The sequence below is a fragment of the Schistosoma mansoni genome, chromosome 1 (genome assembly GCF_000237925.1).
Source record: "Schistosoma mansoni strain Puerto Rico chromosome 1, complete genome".
In the NCBI taxonomy this organism is placed as follows: domain Eukaryota; kingdom Metazoa; phylum Platyhelminthes; class Trematoda; order Strigeidida; family Schistosomatidae; genus Schistosoma; species Schistosoma mansoni.
The window spans coordinates 22,796,992-22,816,889 of record NC_031495.1 but is presented as its reverse complement, the minus strand read 5'-3'; the positions used below and the strand labels follow the sequence as shown (position 1 = coordinate 22,816,889).

Below are 19,898 nucleotides of genomic sequence, written 5' to 3'. Positions count from 1 at the left end.
AGATTATTCAGGGGGGGAGGGGTTACTAAGGGGGGGGAAATTGGTTTTCCAGAGACGTGAGGCAGAGGCCTAGAGGGGGAGAAAAAAATATATTATTCCTATTTAATTTAACTGTTGTTTGTAAACGAAAATGATAAGAGTTTCTTTGTTCTACAAAACTTTTTATCTCAAGTTTGGCATTAATACTTAAATTTTTCTTCTTTATCAACGGTTATAGAAATCATTGATTTAACAGTGTAGTGATTACAAATGTGAACTAAATTACTTTATAAAATTTATAAACCTGAAAACATTTAATTTCCCAGATCTTAATGAGTCAACTAAATAGATGTTTATTATATGCCTTTAAAAACCAAGCCTATGAATTGTTTATATGATTTATTTTTCTGTAATAAAGCATGTATTTATCGCAATTGATTGATCGCTGGGTGGTGATCAGTGTCATGCGTGTCAAGTCCTTCTTAGTGCCGATCGAATGTTATCGATCAAGTTGCAATGTGGCCACTAGTCTAGGTGGTTCGACACTGTGTGCACTATGTTGAGATAAGATGGTAGTTTGAGGTGGTCAACAGGAAACCCTGGACCCGGGTTTCGTGCTACTTGACCCGAATAGCTCAGTGGTAACATCTTTGACTGTGAAGCTAGGTGACACGGCATGTACTTATCAGATTGGATATGTACTTGAATCATTCGATTTACTTTAGACTAACAATTACAAATGTATGTACTACGCTTGACTGAGATTATTTATATATTTTCAAGCATTTGACTACATGTGCGTTGCGGATCAAAGTTAATTCTTCTAAAAACCATCATATTGCCTTATAGATTAACGGTGTTTGCTAGCAAAAGTTTGAGTAATGACTTACACATATTTCTGCTATAAAATGTTAAATGTCAGCTGAATAATTTACAATGTTAAAACTACCATAAAATGTGTATCATTGATTGTGAAACCATTTGTGAAATATTTTGCAATTGATGTTTGTTTTAAAATCTGATTTTAAAAAATTCCAACGACTGATTACTTCTATATATATTCTATATGGAATCGAATTACTTCAGGACACTCAAATTAGTTATCATTAGTCATCTATCCAAAGTATATACTGCATTTTTGTACATAATAATAGCTTAATTCCTTGCTACTGAAAGATATGAGATTATGTTTTTGCTTTATAACAAATTTTTCTGGTCTAAGTAAAAATTTCAATCACTTTTAATTTCACTTTTTGTATTAAATTGACTCTCTACTACACATGGAAATATTCAGTTCAAACTAGTTGTGTGTACAAAACGTCTTCTATTTAAGTAAGCTCTACCATACTAAAACACCTGTCATTCAGAGATGTTGATGCAAATATGAATTTTTGTTCACATATTTTTTCAAGTAAATCCATTGAATTATTGTTTGTCAGTGTGGCGTTTACAGGATGTCTATACAAAAGGGACATAAAAGAAGTTATACAGTCACCATTTGACATACAATCGCCCTAAAGCATGCTCAACTATTAGGTTAGCTGTATCAAAACATGTATGAAACACTTTGTATGCACCGGAATACATTGGACTGTAGAGAATGTTCTTATGAAGTGAGCTGTAGGTTTTTTATTGTCATAGCTTAAGTAGTGTCGATTTCGATTACGTGGAAAGCATCTATTCCCTTAGAGTTGTATACAAATCTTGTTGAATGGTGCCGACTAACAAGTAACGTAGATCCAGAGATTTCTCTTGATTGCTTCCAAATATGCAACGTTAGCTTTTCTAATTGTGAAAATAATTAAATTCAAATTCATTTAATTGCTCAAAAACACTTTTGTGTTCGTACGTTTTACTACTTATTAAATGTCTTACACCAAAGGCATCTCAAATTATTTATCACATATAAAGGTTTGTATTTCCTCGTTGTTGTTAGGAATCAATCAAATTGATAATATCATACATGTACAACATTTTAAATTCCTGATTTTATTTTAGTTCACTTCTGTTGTATTTCATTATTTTTGTTTTAGTAACAAAATAAATGCATGAACTCGAGTTCTTATCGGGGAAACGTATTGTATCTAACGTAATATATTACTAATGAATTATCATTCATTACAATTTTCTTTTTACTGGATTTGTTAGAAGTTCTCTTGTGAAATCTAGACTTTTTCGTGCTAGATACTTTAAAACGTAATTATTTACCGAGGACATAGGAATCCAACTCAGTATGCTTATCTATGAAATAATGATTGGAGCATTCGACTTATAACTAGTGTTTTACGGATTCATGTTTACATCGCATTGTGTAACAATACTTATTATTTTTAGCACCAAAACATTGCAATTGAAGCGTTGAATTTAACTGATTCGCTTTAGTGATTATAAGCATTTTTGATCCACCTTTACTTTGCACAAAGCTATGTTCTCTTTTGGGGGTTTTGAAGGTAAAATGTGGATAATACACTGACTATTGCAGTAATACATAAGTTCTGACTTGTACTGGTAATTGCTTATGTGATATTAATATCGTTATAAGCTGATTATTGTACGACTGCAATAAATAGTGCTACTACAACAACTACTCCTACTAGGACCATATTACCAGTCTTGAACTTATAGTCGACAATTTTCAAAGTATTCTCGATAACCACGTTTTACATTCTTACTTCTAGCTGTATAGAAATACAATCAATTTATGAGGGTTCGCCATTTAAAAATCTGTTTTATGATGTATTAATGATATTACGTCACATACTGAACTTGAATGGTTGCTGTGTCACTTACCTTAATATTCTCCAGTCTTAATTATCTTGTATTTATTACTTGTAAACAGCTTTCTACTTGCCTGCTTCAAATTTTCGAATAATTTCACTGTTGAAATACGAAAATTAAATTAAGACTTGTCTTGGTGATGGTATGAAAAAGAAATAATTGAGAGACTTTATTTCATTGTAAATTAGTCTCATGTAACGATATGATAGTAGACAATAATGTATCAAAATTTTGTATATAACAAACCGGTTTATTTATTAGATTACTATACTGTTGACTTTTATTCATTATCATAAATATTATGTTCGTTTATATTTTCAAATAAAAACAACAACAAAATAACAGATACCTGACGATAAACCAATGTTACATTGATCATTACATTAGTGTAAAAGTATATTTATGGTTGCCTTTTTTTCATATTATTGTTTATAATATGTTGTGTAAAAAGTCATTTTGTTTATTCGATATGTAATATTGAACAAAATAATAACATAATGTTCAGCTGTCAGGAACTGCATAGTCTGAGTATAGACCAATCCATAAAAAAATTTGTTTTATACAGATTTGTTTTATATTGATAATAATGGATAAAAGGCTGAATACACTTAGTATTATTTGTTTGAATCTTCTCATTGATGCTTAGAACTACAACTGGTCAGTCTCTTATTAGCATATGTGCATATTGTGCGCATTGCCTTAATTCACAAGCATTATAAGCAAAGATGGATAGTGGCTAGCAGTGGAATCTAGACCAGTTGCAGTCTTAAACATCAATGGGATAACGCGATGGTGTTTGAAGCGAAGGTTATTGGGTTCGAGTCCCAGAGTGAACATCAACTCTGAGATGCAGGTACATCCAGCTGACGAGTCCCAAATAGGACGATATGCGCATCTTGGATCCCACTGCTAACCACTATCCACCTTTGCTTAAAAGGCTGAATAATTTAGGATCTTTTTGGAGATTATTTTAATATATAAATTATATTCATCACTGACTGATCTTAGATAAAATACCTTTGAAAACCACGGAAAATTGCAAAACTGTTTTGCCTCATTGTGGCGTTTTCCAACAGTGTTTATCAGTAGTTCGAACGGTAGAGCATTTACCATGAATTATAAACTAATATTTACGTTGAGATCAAAAACGTTTGGTCAAGTCGATCGCTTTGTTTCATTAATTTCTTTTCCACTCAAAAGCTGTCCACAATTTATAAAAAAATACTGCAGTCGGACAAAATCAGTAGGACATTCCAGTCGTTAAATTGAATAAAATAATCCAAATGCAAGTTTGTAAGAGAAAACATTTTGGTATAGTATAAATTCATAATGAACAGTTTTAAGATACAGGATCTTATTGTCGATTAAGCACTGTATCGTTCGATAAAGTTATGGTCAGAAAATAGTGAATTACCAGATCGTTAATGAAATAATGTTCATAAGTAATAATTTTGTAACATTCACCTTATCATTTTACTGCTCTATAGGTAATATTATCACTTTACAATAGCTAGGTTTCTTTTAGGTTAATTTCATATTAGGAAAGCGATTTCACTAATGAGATTTAAAATATCGATCTATTCAGTTTATCTAATAACAGATTATTTCGAGTTTTAATGGCTTTTGATAAAAAACGGAAACATTTTCCTGTTAAATAACCTGTGATCGAATCTTGTCACTAAAATGTAACTAAAAATGTAGCACACTATTAAAGTTCATAAAACAGCTAAACCTTGAATGATTGTTTACTTATATTTCTTGGAGTAGTTATTAGGGTGATATTTCTTCGTCAAGTGTAATTGACATCAATCTTTATGAAACGGTTTTTCTAATCATGTATTTGCAGCATCTTTAACATAACTGTTAAATTAAAAGATATCACTTATTTTATCTTTTTTTTAGTTTAAATTTAATCATATTTACAAAATGAGATTTCTACAAATTCTGATGATATTAGTCTTATTATCAGTTTCAAGTGTTCTACCTGTACAATCTGGTCGAATGCTTGATTTGATTCAACGACAGAGAATATTAGCACCAAATGAATTAGAATTAGATGATACATTAGAATTTCAAAAACTTTTGTATCGACCACGGACAGCACAAGATCCCAGAGAAGGATACCCAAGATTTTATGGTAGCTTGATGAGATATGGTCGTTGAAAAAAATCATTTATATTGTACATCGAGAACTTTGGACCAATAAATTATATGTTAAATATTAAATATATATGAAATGCAAACTTGACATTTTTCTTTTAAAATGTATTTTGCGTTTTAAAGTGTTTTATGCGAAACTCTTTCCTGAAAAATAAAGTTATGTTTGAAGTATAATATAAATTAGATATCGTACCATTTTTTTATACCATTGGATCCTGATACTTATTATGTAAATTTATTTTTAACAGTGATGATCATTTATTTTGGCGACATTTTATTTGATTAAACTTGGTTACATACTATAAACTTTTTAACTGACAAAAAAATTCATAGAATTTAAATGGCTTAGTTGTTTGTGACTCAGTACATAAGAGATAATAAATTCATTAAAATCATACCTTTATTTGTTGAAGTCATAGTTTGCCAATAATCAAAATGATCACTAACTACTTTAAAATAGAAACCGCAACTCTTCATAAAGTAGTGTAACATTCAGTTACAGCATATAATTTTGTTAAACTACCCGTTTAACCGAGATTACTAATAGTGACTAATAAAAACCAGGTGGGGAACAAGTTTTTAATCATTGGAGTAAAAAACCTAAATTATAAATTTTAGACCTGGATGGTGATTAATATAAGAGTTCACAATACGAAAGTTATGCATGTGGGAGTTTTTCAAAATATATCTTCGTTTTACAGTTTATTGTTCTCATTAAAATTAAAATATTACTTAACTACTGAGTTGAATAATCCTAGGTCGAACACATGATAACTCATCATTAACTCATCTATATCAAAGTTTTTGCTCACTCTGAAATATCTAGATCTAAGGACAGAGTTCAATATCTTTTAGGAATCTGTTTGTTTGCTTATATGTAAGCACACATAATAAATATGATGTGATAGCTTTCTAAAAGTGTTTAGGTTCACAATAACATAACGTTAACCCTTGCTGTGACCTATGGGCAGTTCTTTCAAACTGCTGCAAAGTTAAGACATTTTGTCTAGGACACCATGACTCCATTTATTACTTCAGTATTGTTGGCTGTTCCGTTCGGTTAACCTCTTAACACGATGTTGGTTGACTGTTTCTGTATGAACTAACAGATTAGATCTGTGTCCATATGTTTAGTGACATTAGGTTGGTCAGAATAGAAGCTTGTAGGGATTTGCTGGGATCCTTATAATGTTATCGATCAAAAGTTACTAAGCGTTACCAATGAATTCGTGTTCACGGCTACCTACATGCATTAATATCAGTGATAATCTATCATGTGACAACACCCATTAACTGTTGTCATTTATGTGTCGATGAATTAAATGTACATTTTGTCAATGATAATATTACTGACACTTGACGCAACTCATTCTGTAGACGACACCAAATTTACCTTCTTTCACTGTTATCTCTTTCAGTCGGCGTGAAATGAAATGAACAGATTGAAAAAAAAGATTGTAAAGGACGCCTAAAAGTTATTACGATGACTTATGAGATGCTTTTCACATATGGAAGAATGATCTGGTTCTTGACTGGTTTTTTATTGTAGGTTGATTCTCCAGACACCTTTTGATGAAGTCGCTGCCATAGGGAGTAATGGAGGAAACAGACAGAAGTTGTGTTTCTTCAATTTCTAGTGCATTGGCAATGTTGTGATCATATATGGCTCTTGTGTATAGGATTTGTACACATTTCTTGTGCGTTTTTGGGTTGTTACTGTTGCAGTTTAGAGCATCATCTACAAGTATTTGCTCTGTATATTTATGCTTCCGAGGTTCTTTTGTTTGTTTAGTTGGCTAAGATATCCAGTAATAAATCTTTGTTTTTCAATTCGAATTTGATGTTGTTGAAGCTGCTGTTAATCAACTTACGAGGTTTCTGAAATCTGTCTCTCTCTTCAAGGTAAAAGCGCTATCCGTTAGTGATTAATATCATCTAGAAGAATACGTATGTCCTTGATATGGATCTATATTTGACCGTGATTGTCAACTGTAGTCGAATTGATCTGTACTTTAACTGATGGTGGATGATGTATCAGGCTTCAAAATATTCTCGAAATTACATGAATAATATAAGAGCATGATATATACACCTTGTAGATGGAGTCGACTCACGATTGACTATGATCACCACTACATGAAGACTACCTACCAGGTATCGACTTGGTTCCTAGGTAGACCAAAAACCGGAAGGCCGTTATTGATTGCAATAAGATATAAATTTGGCGATCTCGTGGTATTGAAAGAATACCGAGACGTGCCAAAGTTTACGGGCGGAGCTGCCGAGCTTATGCAAGTTCGTGCAGGGCCATAGGCAACTGAGGGAAAAAGTGTCTTTGGTACAGTTAAACAAACAAGTACCGTAAAACAATCACTGGTACAATTGGTTATAATAATAATTGTTTCCATTATACCAATCGCGTTCTCGTCATAAAATTAGGTCACTAGAACTTAGTCACTGTCAGTTTGAAAATCTACCTTAAATTTAGTCCGAGAGTTCCTATTTTCAGTCAACTACACTTCAAACATTTTGACTACTTACAAATACAGCTTCTCAAGGAGCATATGAAATAATTCAAAATGGTACTCCCGATAAAACATACGAGAACTAAATAGAGTCCTTCATAGTTCATTGACTACATATGGACTAATTACTTAGAAGGTTTGGTACTGAAATTATATAGAAATACGTTTGTCGATGTTTATCGATGCTTCTGACCACATTAGATGTTCCGTCGTGCTCAACTCCATCGGTAGAGCTCATGGGTAAAAATTCATGAACTGTTTCCAAATTTTGGAAGCATTTCGACTCAAACGGTTTCATGATTAGAGAGGAAAGATCTTGAATCTATTCCAGTTACAGATTCATGCATTTCATCACTGGAATTCTGAGCACATAGACATTAATTGGGTGATGCATATAATGTTAGACTTACAGGCGTAAGAATGCCACAGTCGTCCAAGCAAAACATTCAGTATGGTCATTTGAACATATAATGTTGTATATTCTGTCGGTTTAGTTGTTCGATTCAGTACATTAATTCAAAACTGTTCAGGCTTTTAAATTGGTCGCTGATAGTGGATAACATTTTTATTTCATATTTTACATCAGAAAACGCCACCTATCATTTACTAAACAAACTTGTGGCTTCAAAAAGATAGATAAAGTGACTCATTTTTCTAGTTGTTCGAATCTTCTCATTGGTATTTAGGACCACTATAAATCAGTATGTCTTGGTATATGTGCATCTTATATGGACTGCCTCAATATTTTCCGTTACGTCACAAACACTGTAAGCAGAGTTGAGTGGTGGCTATCAGTGGAGTTAAGGATTTACGTTTTGTCCTGTTTGAGACTCATAGGCTGGGCGTCGTTGAATCTCAGAGTTAATGTTCGATCCAGAACTCGAAACAGACACCGTTTGTACCGAAAGCTTATAATGCTTGTAATGATTATGGATTGAAGAAAATTTTGAAGCCCGGGATGGATGGATGCTAAAGCAGACATAAACTCTGCAATGCATATGGATCCAGATAACGAGTCAAATATCGGACGAAACTCCCATCCCGAATTCCACTGCTAGCCATCATCCAACTCTCCTCATTATATTAATATGGTTTTTAGTAGGGCTTTCGTACATCAAAGTTATTTCAGTAGTCACTGAATTCTAAGGAAAGTAATGAAACCATTTGTAGTTAGTGACCCACGGTAGACCTTTCCTTTTTTAGGGATATTTGACACGACTGTTTAAAGGTGGGAGCCTGTAAAAATAAAAAGCCTATAAGAATAAGGTCGCCTATTATATCATGAATACTATATACATGACTCTTCATGACATGCCTGTCTAATCTATGTGGTCTTACTTTGAAATAACATCATTGGGAACCTGGAATTGATTAATAATGGAGATCAGAGATATTCCTTTGTGAGAATGTGATTGTGATCCTTCTAAGTTGGATGTTTCTAATGATCACTTATCTTTATCCAAGACTTTGAAAGGCGGTATAACGTCACATAGCAGTCCAGAGTTGAATGAAACCCAGAATCATTGTGAGACCAAAGTTTCCAACCAACCAACTTGTTATCGGATTTCTCGTGTTATTGTACCAGATGTGGTTTATCATAAGGATTCACATATTTCTGATGAAATTTCTTATGTATCATAATTTTTATGCAAGTCAAAGCCTCATGATGGAGTGCTTCAAATTACGTGTCAGTGTCAATCCCCAATTACTCACACACAGTAATCGAAGCGTGGGATATAAGAAGATAGTACGAATTAGGAACGCCGAATCGGTCATAACACTATGACGTAAGGACCCAACATTATTTCGAGGGGGAGGGTAGTGTTAGAAACCCTATGAGGCAAATTCCAAATATCAGTGCTTTCAGTACACAGCCGACATGACAATTGTATACAATTCCAGGAATCAGGTTAGTCTGTTCGAATTTCGGTTGTTAATTCTAATACAAATGAGTGTATTCTAGATCATACAGAGTCTACATCTGTTACACAATAGGGCAGACTCGTGATGAACCTAAAGAGAAGAGGTACGATTGATCGCAGAAATCGGGATCCTCATTTAAGCTGTGGCGGATGTGGTGTTTATATGAACCAATGATTCCTTTGTACTTGATGACTGCTTGATTTTGAATTCAAAATTCAATGCATTTGTTCGTGTTCATTTAGTACTTCTTGATAAAATCGCGTTATTTCTGGAATCCCTAGTTTATACTGTAATTCATATACTCCTAATAATCATAGAGAAACATTGAAAGATAAATAAAACCCAACTAACTGAATAACTTGCCTAATATATAAAATGATATCTGAGTCAGTTATGACTACTCGATTGAGCTGTTCGGTCTCAATAAATTTCCAACATTGACCTTCAATATTTTCTTTCAAATATTCGACGTCCAGTGCTAATCTTCCGAGTTAATTCATACCTAACGTCGAGAGTTAAACGTGTAGAGACTGGTATTTTCTTTTCGACACCATAAACATGTATATGGAAGTCGTGTGAAGTTGGATTCGCTTTGTATATTTTAATCCAGGCAAAGTCTACATTTGCACAGTACTATAAAGATGATGATGATGATGATTAATTTGAAGGGCAGAAATATTTAACAGTGATATTTAGTTATAAAGTAATGTAACATTAAAGGAAACATTATAAATGCGCTATCCCAAACTGATATTAAAAGTGTTAAAACAAGCAAATACAAGGTTATCAGAAATGGCAGTCAAATGATACATTGATTTAAATTGCTGCATGGGTAAAAAGACCATACCTGCTGAAACATGATGATTAAAATAAGACAGGAATGCTTGTGGCATTAAGTACGAAATATATCAGTCAAATAATTCGTGTGAGTCTCAGTAACCTGAAGCAAGTGAGAATATACCACAAATATACATAAAAAGCATTTAAGGGGAAGGAAAAAGACCTCATCGAGGAATATATACAACACAGAGAAACCTGATGACTTCTTTTTAGCAAGACTGATGTTTTAGGATGCGGTCAAATTGTTGTGCATATAAAATGAACAACCTAGATGTGTATTTTGCAGTGGGAGCCAATCACTTATATGTAAAGGCACTTCCACGCGTTCAGTGTTCACAAAATATCTGTGTCCATGCGGAACACTTAATGTTGTCGAAAAACCGAGCTCTAGGCACGTTCTTTTAATATAGATAGCCCAAGTATAAGTAGAGTTGGTTTCCAGAATAATCGAAACTAGAATTGAAATGTTGTTAGTGAAAAGGATCTAGAAATGCAAATAGAACCACCACCCTTTGATTGTGATGCATCAAGTATAAGGACCTGATCCTAAAATAAAGAGGTCCTGAGACTGTTCGAAAATTAGTCAACGCAGCTATCACCATCTATATCTATAGGTCTTTTAGACGTAGTCAATGAGTTACTATGATGAGAATGCGTTAGATTGAATCCATTGTGTTGACGTCGAATCAGTACAAACCTGTTAAGATGTCACAAGTTAGGCCATCACCGTGTGTTGATGACGCATCTTTTATCATGAGCAAACATTCTTTGACTGTCTGCAAGGATTTATGTATACACCTCAAATTTTGTGGGTGTATGTACATTTTTGGTTGACAAACTCCAATTAACATTGCTTGTTTGCATACGTGTGCAGTTTAGCAACACTATAGTTGTTTCCAACCTACTATAGTTAATCAAATACATATGCTCCATCTAAGGTATCCCAAAACAAACTAGCCATTAAATCTCTGAAAAATAGATTGAATATCCTTGACAAAACCGCTGATCATGAGGATCCGGGAACCATGTTCGGTAACAGTCAATTACCAAAGGTAAACTTCATATACCAAACGCCTAAGACCTGATTTTGTGGTCTTTTGGCAAGCGATTTCGGAGCGAAGATAGGCTTCATGTCGATCACAATCCATCAGAAATACGAAATAAACCTTTGTTTCAGTTATGGCTATTAGTTGAGAACATTCAAAGGTCTTGGACTGAAATGTTACAAGGTCTTTCTGACCTGCTGTAAGAGGGTAAAGTGTGACTCACGTTGAACGTTCATAAAAAAGGACTCCAGTAAACGTGAATTCATGTGGATCAGACACAATATTAGACATTAGGAGACTATTAAGATGGGATTGCTCTCGAAAGTCCTATGACAAAAAGATTTAGGTATAGCTGCAAGTTGCGTACTTAAAATACTGATACAACAAATCGTATCAGCTGTGGATGTTTTTCTCGTGTTATGAACAATCAACAGAGCCTTTATGTGGTTCGCCAATAATGTTATGAATTTCATATCAAATTTTCTCAAAATGTCTTATGGGATACTTCGTCAAACTGATCAATCCGTATCCAGAAAACGATGTGGATGCTTTTCAAAGAGTTCAACATTTTAATACAAACTTAGTAATATGAATTCATCCTGAAGTGAGAAACTGGAAATTCTAGATCTATTTACACGATTTTATCGTGAAGCGACAGGTTTCGTGACAATAGCATTCTTTATTATGAACGTGACATGATTTATACTTTTACCCGCTCCTAGACTAACCGTCTTCCATCGAAAGACTCTATTCAAAAAATGGTATCAGGAACATCAATGAATTCTTTCCAGGGAAACTGGATTTCCAGTAGAAAACATACCGTAAGAGTTAACACAGGTAAAACTGCCTAATTTTCTCTTCATTCGTATCCGCGTGTTTTGAAAAGGGCAATGATGTTGCACTTAGGAGTGTGCTTTGCTTTTGTAAATCTTTTGCATCAAAAGCATACTTGGTCTACTCTAACTCGAAAAATTCCGGCTAAGGTTTGAAATTTTCTTTCACCTTGTCCTAAGGTACTCTCTTTTAGTAGATTCTCTCACTAGTGATTATAGTGTTTGTTCCTATCATTAAAAGGAGGAAAATGTCCTTTGAAACAAACAAAGAGCAGAATAAATTCATTTTGTATTGTTTGTTTGAATCCTCACACTGATGTTTAGAACTGCTATTGATCAGTCTCTTATCGGCATATAAGCATCCTATGCCAATTGCCTCGATATTGCTTTGAACCGCAAGTATTATAAGCATAGGTGGATGATGGATAGCAGAGGAATACAGGACGGACGTTTTATTCTATTTGGGACTCGTCAACTGGATGTAACTTCATCCTAGCGTTGATGACTCGAATCCAGTACCGTTAACTTCAGACGCCACCACGTTATCCACTTAGTTACCGAGTCCTGATCGCCACTGGAGTGAAATATCAATGGATGTCGGTAGTCGCGATTCTACATTAGCACTCAAGGACTGGGATAGAACCATTGCTGTTTCAAGTAGTCCAAATGTAGATGCCTTGTGTGACGGGAAATAGACGACTATGAGGTGACAAAAAGCGAAAGAAAAATGGGCAATAAGCAGCACTCGTTTGGTTGACAAGTCTTTGGTAGACTCCTATTCTGCTTCACATGATAAACAGCAAAAGTCCCAAGGTAAGGTGGAGCTTAACGTTAGCACAGCTGGAAAAAGGTTAACCTGATCAAATGTTACTGTAAGTTATTTGAGGAGTCAAGGGACCCTGATTCATGGATTGGACATGTAGATGATTTGTAAAAGATTGGGGTATTTATCCGTAGCATCTCATCAAATAACTCTTCAGAAGTTTATGTCAAAAAAATGAATAAAGTTGGAGAACCGGCAAAAATACTGAACTCCAACCACTAAGACTCCTTAAGGCAATCCTAGGGTCAGAGGAAAAACGGGTCTTCTCTTAACTTGTGCTCGAAGTAACCATAATATTCTTTTCGGGGGTTTTATGTACAAATGCTCTCAGTCTAGGAACTAAATTCCATGAACTAGGAATATTATTGAACGAAACGAAACTACTCATCGTAGCTTTGACCAAAACGTGGTTAATCCATGGCTTCGACATTTCTCCAGGATCATCGAGGTACGACTATCTAAGAAGTGATTGGGGTAGATGGATTAACAGAGGTGGGGTTCGTTATATACATATATATACATGTATATAAACTTCCACTCCTTTGTTCGCGAATCTCATGACAATAAAACTTGTGAAGTCTTTTACAGTGAACATACTTTTGAATGTTGTACATTTAATTCGGTGTCATCTATCGTTGCTCAATTTGCTTAGCTGATGACTTTATTCTATAGCACGATAGTTGTCCTACGGTTACGAATGCCTTTGAAGACGCATTTGCAGAACCTCTTGCAATACTGTTTGGGATGTCTTGACGGCAGGGAGTGGAAAGACGCAATATTCAGTCCAGTCCATAGAGCGGGAAGTAAAGAATTAGTTAGCAACTATCAACCCGTTGGCCTAGATAGTGTAGTCGTCAAACTAATGAAAAAGATTATTCGGCCGGCTGTTCTAAACCGTGTGATAAGAATAATCTTTTAGCCAGGTGACAACATGATTTTACGGAACGTCTTTCGTGCTTGATAAACTCCATTGCATGAAAAGATTGGGCTGCAGTGAAAGATAGTTATATTCCCGTAGATACAATTTTCATAGATCTGAGTAAATTATTTAACAAGATCTCTCATCTGGGCCTTCACCTGTAACTTGAAAGCTTTAAGATCCCTTAATAAATCGTATACTGGATATGTGACTTTCTTATTGATAGTACGCAACTTGAGGATCTGTAAAAAATGGATTCCTCCAAGCTACTATTTTCAACCCTTTTCTTTTTACATTTTATGCAAATGACTTACCAACTGTAGAAAAGTCATCTGTCCTACTTTCTGCAGATGACATAAAGATTTGGAGACCCATACACTGTATGCCAGATAGAATAATATTACATGATGACATAAATTCACTGGTTGCATAAATGGGTAGGCAGTCATTAGAAGTAAACTTTATCAACAGTGTGGTGATGTAAACAAATAACTGCGATGATTCATAATATTACACAGTATGTGGAGTTATGTTACCTAAGGTAATTGACTATGAAGATCCAGGACTCATTATTAGCAGCAACCTCAAAACTGCAAGTAACTGCAAGACTTTCACTGCCGAAGGCCCCAGGGTATTGTGGGCTATTCATAAGTCATTCCAGTACATGGATGAAGAAATATTTAGGGTATTTATCCGACTTTTGTGAGTCTGCATCTGGAATATGGGATTCAAGAAGCAAGTCTTTTATTCCGAGTACGAAGTGGATATGCAAGAACGAGTTCAACGGTTAATATACAAAATAGATAAAGCTGCCTCTAACCTATCTTGTGATGACAGACTAAGACTCCTCAACCTACTTCCGTTATGGGGAGACTTAAAAAACTGACTTGTCGTATACTGAACCATGATCTAGGTATTATTTTGTCTTGTCTTTTCCTGCCATCTTGAACTGATCGCAAGAAAGATCACATCGTTTGTGTCTGGTTTTTTTTTCTCGCATCGCGTAGTGAATTGCTGAAATTATCTACTGGGTCATGTTATATCATCGCCTTCTGTTGATACATTCAAAAGAAGATTGGACGTCAACAGTGTTACAAATTGTAAGGATCAATCATGACTGTAAGCCTATCATTTGTACTGAAGACTGCAGGTCATATATTTATTCTCTGGAATCACTTCGAAGGTCATACTAGGCCAAACAGATTTAAAATAGCGCATTGTCAGGTAGCGAGGTCTTTTATTAGTTGTTTCTCAACTGAGCGTGTATTTATATATCTTAGGTGACCAGAATGTCAACCCACAGTGATTTATGCGATTTAGACGGGGTTTCTGCATCAGAGTTATTTAAACGGGAGCTTGGACTGACGTTTAGGTACGTTTTCTTCACTAGCTTCTTACGTTACAAAGCGACGTAATCATTCTACCAGGATTTGTTGGGTTTGGAAAAAATGAAGTTGACATCACCAGCAAGATATGCAAACGATTTTCTTTGAAAGTTCCCTTTGCATCATCTCCCATGGATACAGTTACTGAAGCAAAAATGGCTATAGCAATGAGTGTAAGCGATCTAAATTCTACCTACGTCATCTGAAACATTAGCTTTGTGGTTCAATAGGTTTTGTACACAACAACTGTTCTGTTGAGGCCCAAGCAAATGAAGTGAAGAAGGTTAAGGTAGGTGTATACCTCTGTTTGTGACATCAGTGTTTAACATTGTCTATTGTGCTAAACTTCACTTAGCTTACTTGCATTTCCCATTCTTCTCATTTAGCATTTCGCTTGAATCTCATTTCCTGTTTAAAAAACAAATTAACAAGGGATTAATATTGTTGATCTATAGGCGTTGCTTACTCTTTTCCGTCACTTCAATCTTGTTTATTAGACTAGAAAAACAGACCACCACTTAGCTGTTTTTTGAAATGTTACCGGCGAAAAAGTTTGTGTACTTAATTATTCGGTTCGACTGACCTTTCCGTTTTATCTCTTATCAATTTTGTGGTATTCAGTGTTCAGTTCTTTCATACAGTTAGGCTTATTTGACAATGATAATGAAAACTACTTTTTAACGCCAAAATAACGCAACATAACAGTATCTGCACATTTGTGGTATTTCGCCCTTAAGTTTAAGTCAGGCGTGTTTCATGCCGGGTTCACTGGCTTAGCATACAAGCTTGGTGCACGTTTTCATTACCCTTGACTGTTATTGGCTTCGAATATTATTATTCCTGTCATTTTACATAATCGGCTTTAATAAGTACGTTTATATCGTCTTATGAAAATAAAAACGGCTCCTGCTAATATTCACATCCCCTCTGTCTTTAAGATTGAATATAAAATTATTCAAAACAGCTTCATTAGTTGTTATCGCATTAATACACAGTTCAAACGCTTTGTCTCGCGCATTGCATAAAACGAGTTATGTATTTTTTATCACTTATTTCATGCTATATCACTAAATACTATATCATATTCTGCGTTCTATTTTTTACTAAAGATGGTGGTATGTTATCCATTTATACGTTAAATAATTCAGCATGCTATTTTACATATCACATCAGTGTATATACAAGTTGTTTAAGAAATCTTTATAAGTGTTCCGCATCGACATTTTGTAGATGCCAACTATTGACCACTTCATCTTCATGTTAATATTAAAATTATAGACTGGCTGATAAACTGATCTACCTATATCGAATTTTCTTATTCAAACAAAACAATACATGCTGAGACTTGAAATATTACCTCTCAGTTAGGTCGTCATCATAATTAAACAGTAATTCACAGGTTTCACATTGGAACATGAAACCAATACGAAGTAGTTAGCGGCAAGTCATCTCGCAGTAAATATATAAAATTAGGGTTGTGTGAGATTAGTGACTTCATAATAAAACGCAAATATTAGTTCGTTATTTAATTACTTTAACTGGGTTCAAATAAGAACGAAAGTAAAAATTGTATGTTAGTTTCTGTTTAATCATATAACAATGGTAAAAAACCAGTGCATAATTTTTGAACACAGGGATTAAGTTTATTTGTGTGCTTGTGGTTTATAGTGTATATAAGAGGCATGCAAACGTCGTGCTCCATGTGCAAATCATTGGTAGCAATAATGACCCTCACCAAACCACGAAAGGAAATGGTCATTAACTCATTTCCTTGTGCGCCAGTCAGCGTGTAATATAGTTTCTTTTACAGAAGATAAGCTGAGTTGGTAAATGTACACTGAATGCTGTTGACACTTTATTTAGTACATCTTAGATTTCAACCTTAACATAAGTATCTGTCCGCCATGTTCTCTCAGCGAATGTCTACTTTCAAGTAGGTTCTAGGCTGAATTACCAAAATTTTAATTTATAGAAAATATAGTAAACTTTGGGTTCTGACATTTCTGTCCGTGAATGTGTAATCGAATTCATAATAACTTCATAAGTCCTTGATGCATAAAATATTGTGAAAGTATAGATTTTTAATGTTCTTTAGGTTCACATTACAGCATGTCATAATTTCTAGCACCGATGTTTTGGTCCACCTAAACTCTTTACACTACTGAATAAATTTGCAATGTCGTTTAGTTAAATTAGTGTGTCGTATACTTTCGTAAACGTCATTTCAATTTCTGTCGAACTTAGTACCATGCAACAAGCATTTTCACTCAACAGTACCTTAGGTACTATATTCTGCAGGTTTGCACGTGTAGTCCTTGTGCCGAGAGTTTCGTGTAAAAATGTAATCGTTTTTTTAAATTTTACTGTTCTTTCAGAAATATAATCAAGGGTTCATCCTTTCTCCAGTTGTTGTTTCACCAAGACAACCCATTTATGATATCATTGAAATAAAGAAAAAATATGGATTTGGTGGGATTCCTGTGACTGAAGATGGTTATATGGGAAGTCGCTTGGTCGGTTTAGTCACTCTTCGTGATGTGGATTTCTTGGACCCGAATGATTTCAACACACCTGTTGAAAAAGTCTGTCTAACTTTACATTGATTATTCTTTAAACTGCAATTTGTCCATTAAACCAATGACGTTTTTGTAATTTAAAAGTCACTGCTAGGAGACTTTCGTTAAATGTAACTAGATACTGGACAAACATATAAATATGTGGGGTTGTAAACTAAACTATCGTTCAATGTTAGCTGAGAATGTATCTGTCAGAATCAGAGGTAACATTGGTGATTAGACCAATCTTCGTTGTTAGTAGTAGGTACATATGATAATTTAGTGTACATTTACTAATTGAAATCTTTCTCTGTGAAGAACCAGTTATCATTTGAGGATACAAACCTGTTTGTTTTCGATAAACGCTATTTTAAGGCCATTCCAAATATTCAATGAGGTGACTAAATGGATATCTGAAATATTAGGCGTAGAAAAGTAAACTGTTTAACTAATGGTGGACACGATGTTTTCCTGCACAATAGTTATTAAGCAGGTGTACCCAAACCTTGGATCCCCTGAAGTAGTCATTATTTAACTACTGAGGCCTAGCATACGCCTTCAGAAACAAATAATTATCAATCACGAACGCAATAGTTTTTATGTTGCTGTCCTACTTTCTTAGCTACATCACCCGCTTAAAATACTCTTATTTCTATGATTTCTATTGATTGTTTTCTCTAAGCTTGTGTATATTTAATATACAACCTGCGATGCCAGTTTTTTAAAACTAGGTGTTTACTGTACCAAATACCTGTTTTCTAGAATATTCACCCGGTTATCTTTTGTACAGAGAGAAATTGCAACCGTTTTAACTTATAAGAACCACAAGTTGTTTCGCCGAACTAATTATTCTCTTTTTCAGGTAATGACGCCATTTGATGATCTTGTTACAGCGTTCTCCGGTGTGACATTGTCTGAAGCAAATGATCTTCTTCGAAAGAGCAAAAAAGGTAGCATTGAAGTATATGATTTTCAAATATTCTATTAGTAACCTTTGATAATTTGTTACCTTTCCTCATTAGTTTATTCGATGTTTGATGTGAAATTATTGTTTAGTGACCGATGGTATTTACTGTTTATGTAATAATATAAAAGATTAATTCAGGAAAGACATTTTTAATTGATTAGTAGGTTGGATAAGGGCACTCTAAATAATATGTATCCTGAAAAGCCTGCCATTTAATTGCTTTTACGACCCTTGTTCTCATTTGTGAGTACTTGAACTGGGTGCATTTTGATACGAGGATGTTTCATCACATCATCATTTGGTGAAAAATCTCTCATATTTGAGTTACTGACATCTGGCTATTTATAGATATTGGTTAGTATAAATGATCTCACCCTACTTTATCCATTGATCGGTATTTTTTAACTGTATATTTGTTAATTACATTGTCGAATCAGTGGAAATTTCTCTATTCGTATAAACCCAATAAATTCTACATATTTTGCGATTATACTATGTCTGAATTTCTACTGGCTATTTGAAGAATACGAACTATAAGTGAAAATTGCCTTGATATTTTCAGTGTTGAAAATTAATCTTATTATTAATTTATGTTTATCAACTCCGTTTATCAGTAGAGTTGTTTTTCTGATCTTGGTATCTGCTGTTTTTATCTTTATAATGAGATTGCTATCAATTATGTTGGAGCATTGCAAGGACTAGGTTGAAAAGCATGTAGAAAACTTTGAAGACATTATTGTCTCATTAAAGTTCGAACAATCTGAAAAAAACAGTCTATAATTTAATAGTTGAATTCATGAGTCAATTGAAGCTAGACCACCATGAGAAACCTGAAAGCACTGGACGGCCGTTTCGTCCTACTACGGGGCTCCTCAGTAGTGCCCATCCACGATCCCTCCTCACGAGACTCGAACCCAAGACCTATCGGTCTCGCGCGCGAGCGCTTAACCACTAGACCACTGGTTCGGCATCCAGCGGTGTTAATGTCTAACTTCAACCGATCCACAAAATTGAGCATCCGTCCACCATTGTCTTCAGTGAGTTACCATCTCACAACAGACCTGGTTGAACTCCACTGGTCACTGCTTCTCACTAGAACTCCAGGAAATACCTGTTGAAGCCAGTCACTAGTGAGCATATGATTATTATCAGAAGGGGGTTTTGT

The 19,898-nt window shown here is 34.5% G+C and overlaps 2 protein-coding genes across 2 annotated transcripts in view; both read left to right on the top strand.

Moving 5' to 3' along the window:
• Nucleotides 1-4,920, top strand: part of Smp_129090 (hypothetical protein) — a gene marked incomplete at both ends in the record, with an annotated part of 17,762 nt that extends 12,842 nt beyond the window's left edge. Inside the window, one exon of the mRNA XM_018793688.1 lies at nt 4,734-4,920. Coding sequence (XP_018648175.1) covers nt 4,734-4,920 — 187 coding nt within the window. The remainder of the gene's footprint in view (nt 1-4,733) is intronic.
• A 10,195-nt stretch (nt 4,921-15,115) lies between these two features.
• The window catches only part of Smp_012930 (putative inosine-5-monophosphate dehydrogenase), a gene marked incomplete at its 5' end in the record, with an annotated part of 22,205 nt that continues 17,422 nt past the window's right edge, over nt 15,116-19,898 (top strand). Inside the window, 5 exons of the mRNA XM_018793686.1 lie at nt 15,116-15,198; nt 15,234-15,384; nt 15,426-15,500; nt 17,587-17,793; nt 18,629-18,716. Of these exons, the coding sequence (XP_018648174.1) occupies nt 15,116-15,198; nt 15,234-15,384; nt 15,426-15,500; nt 17,587-17,793; nt 18,629-18,716 (604 nt within the window). The remainder of the gene's footprint in view (nt 15,199-15,233; nt 15,385-15,425; nt 15,501-17,586; nt 17,794-18,628; nt 18,717-19,898) is intronic.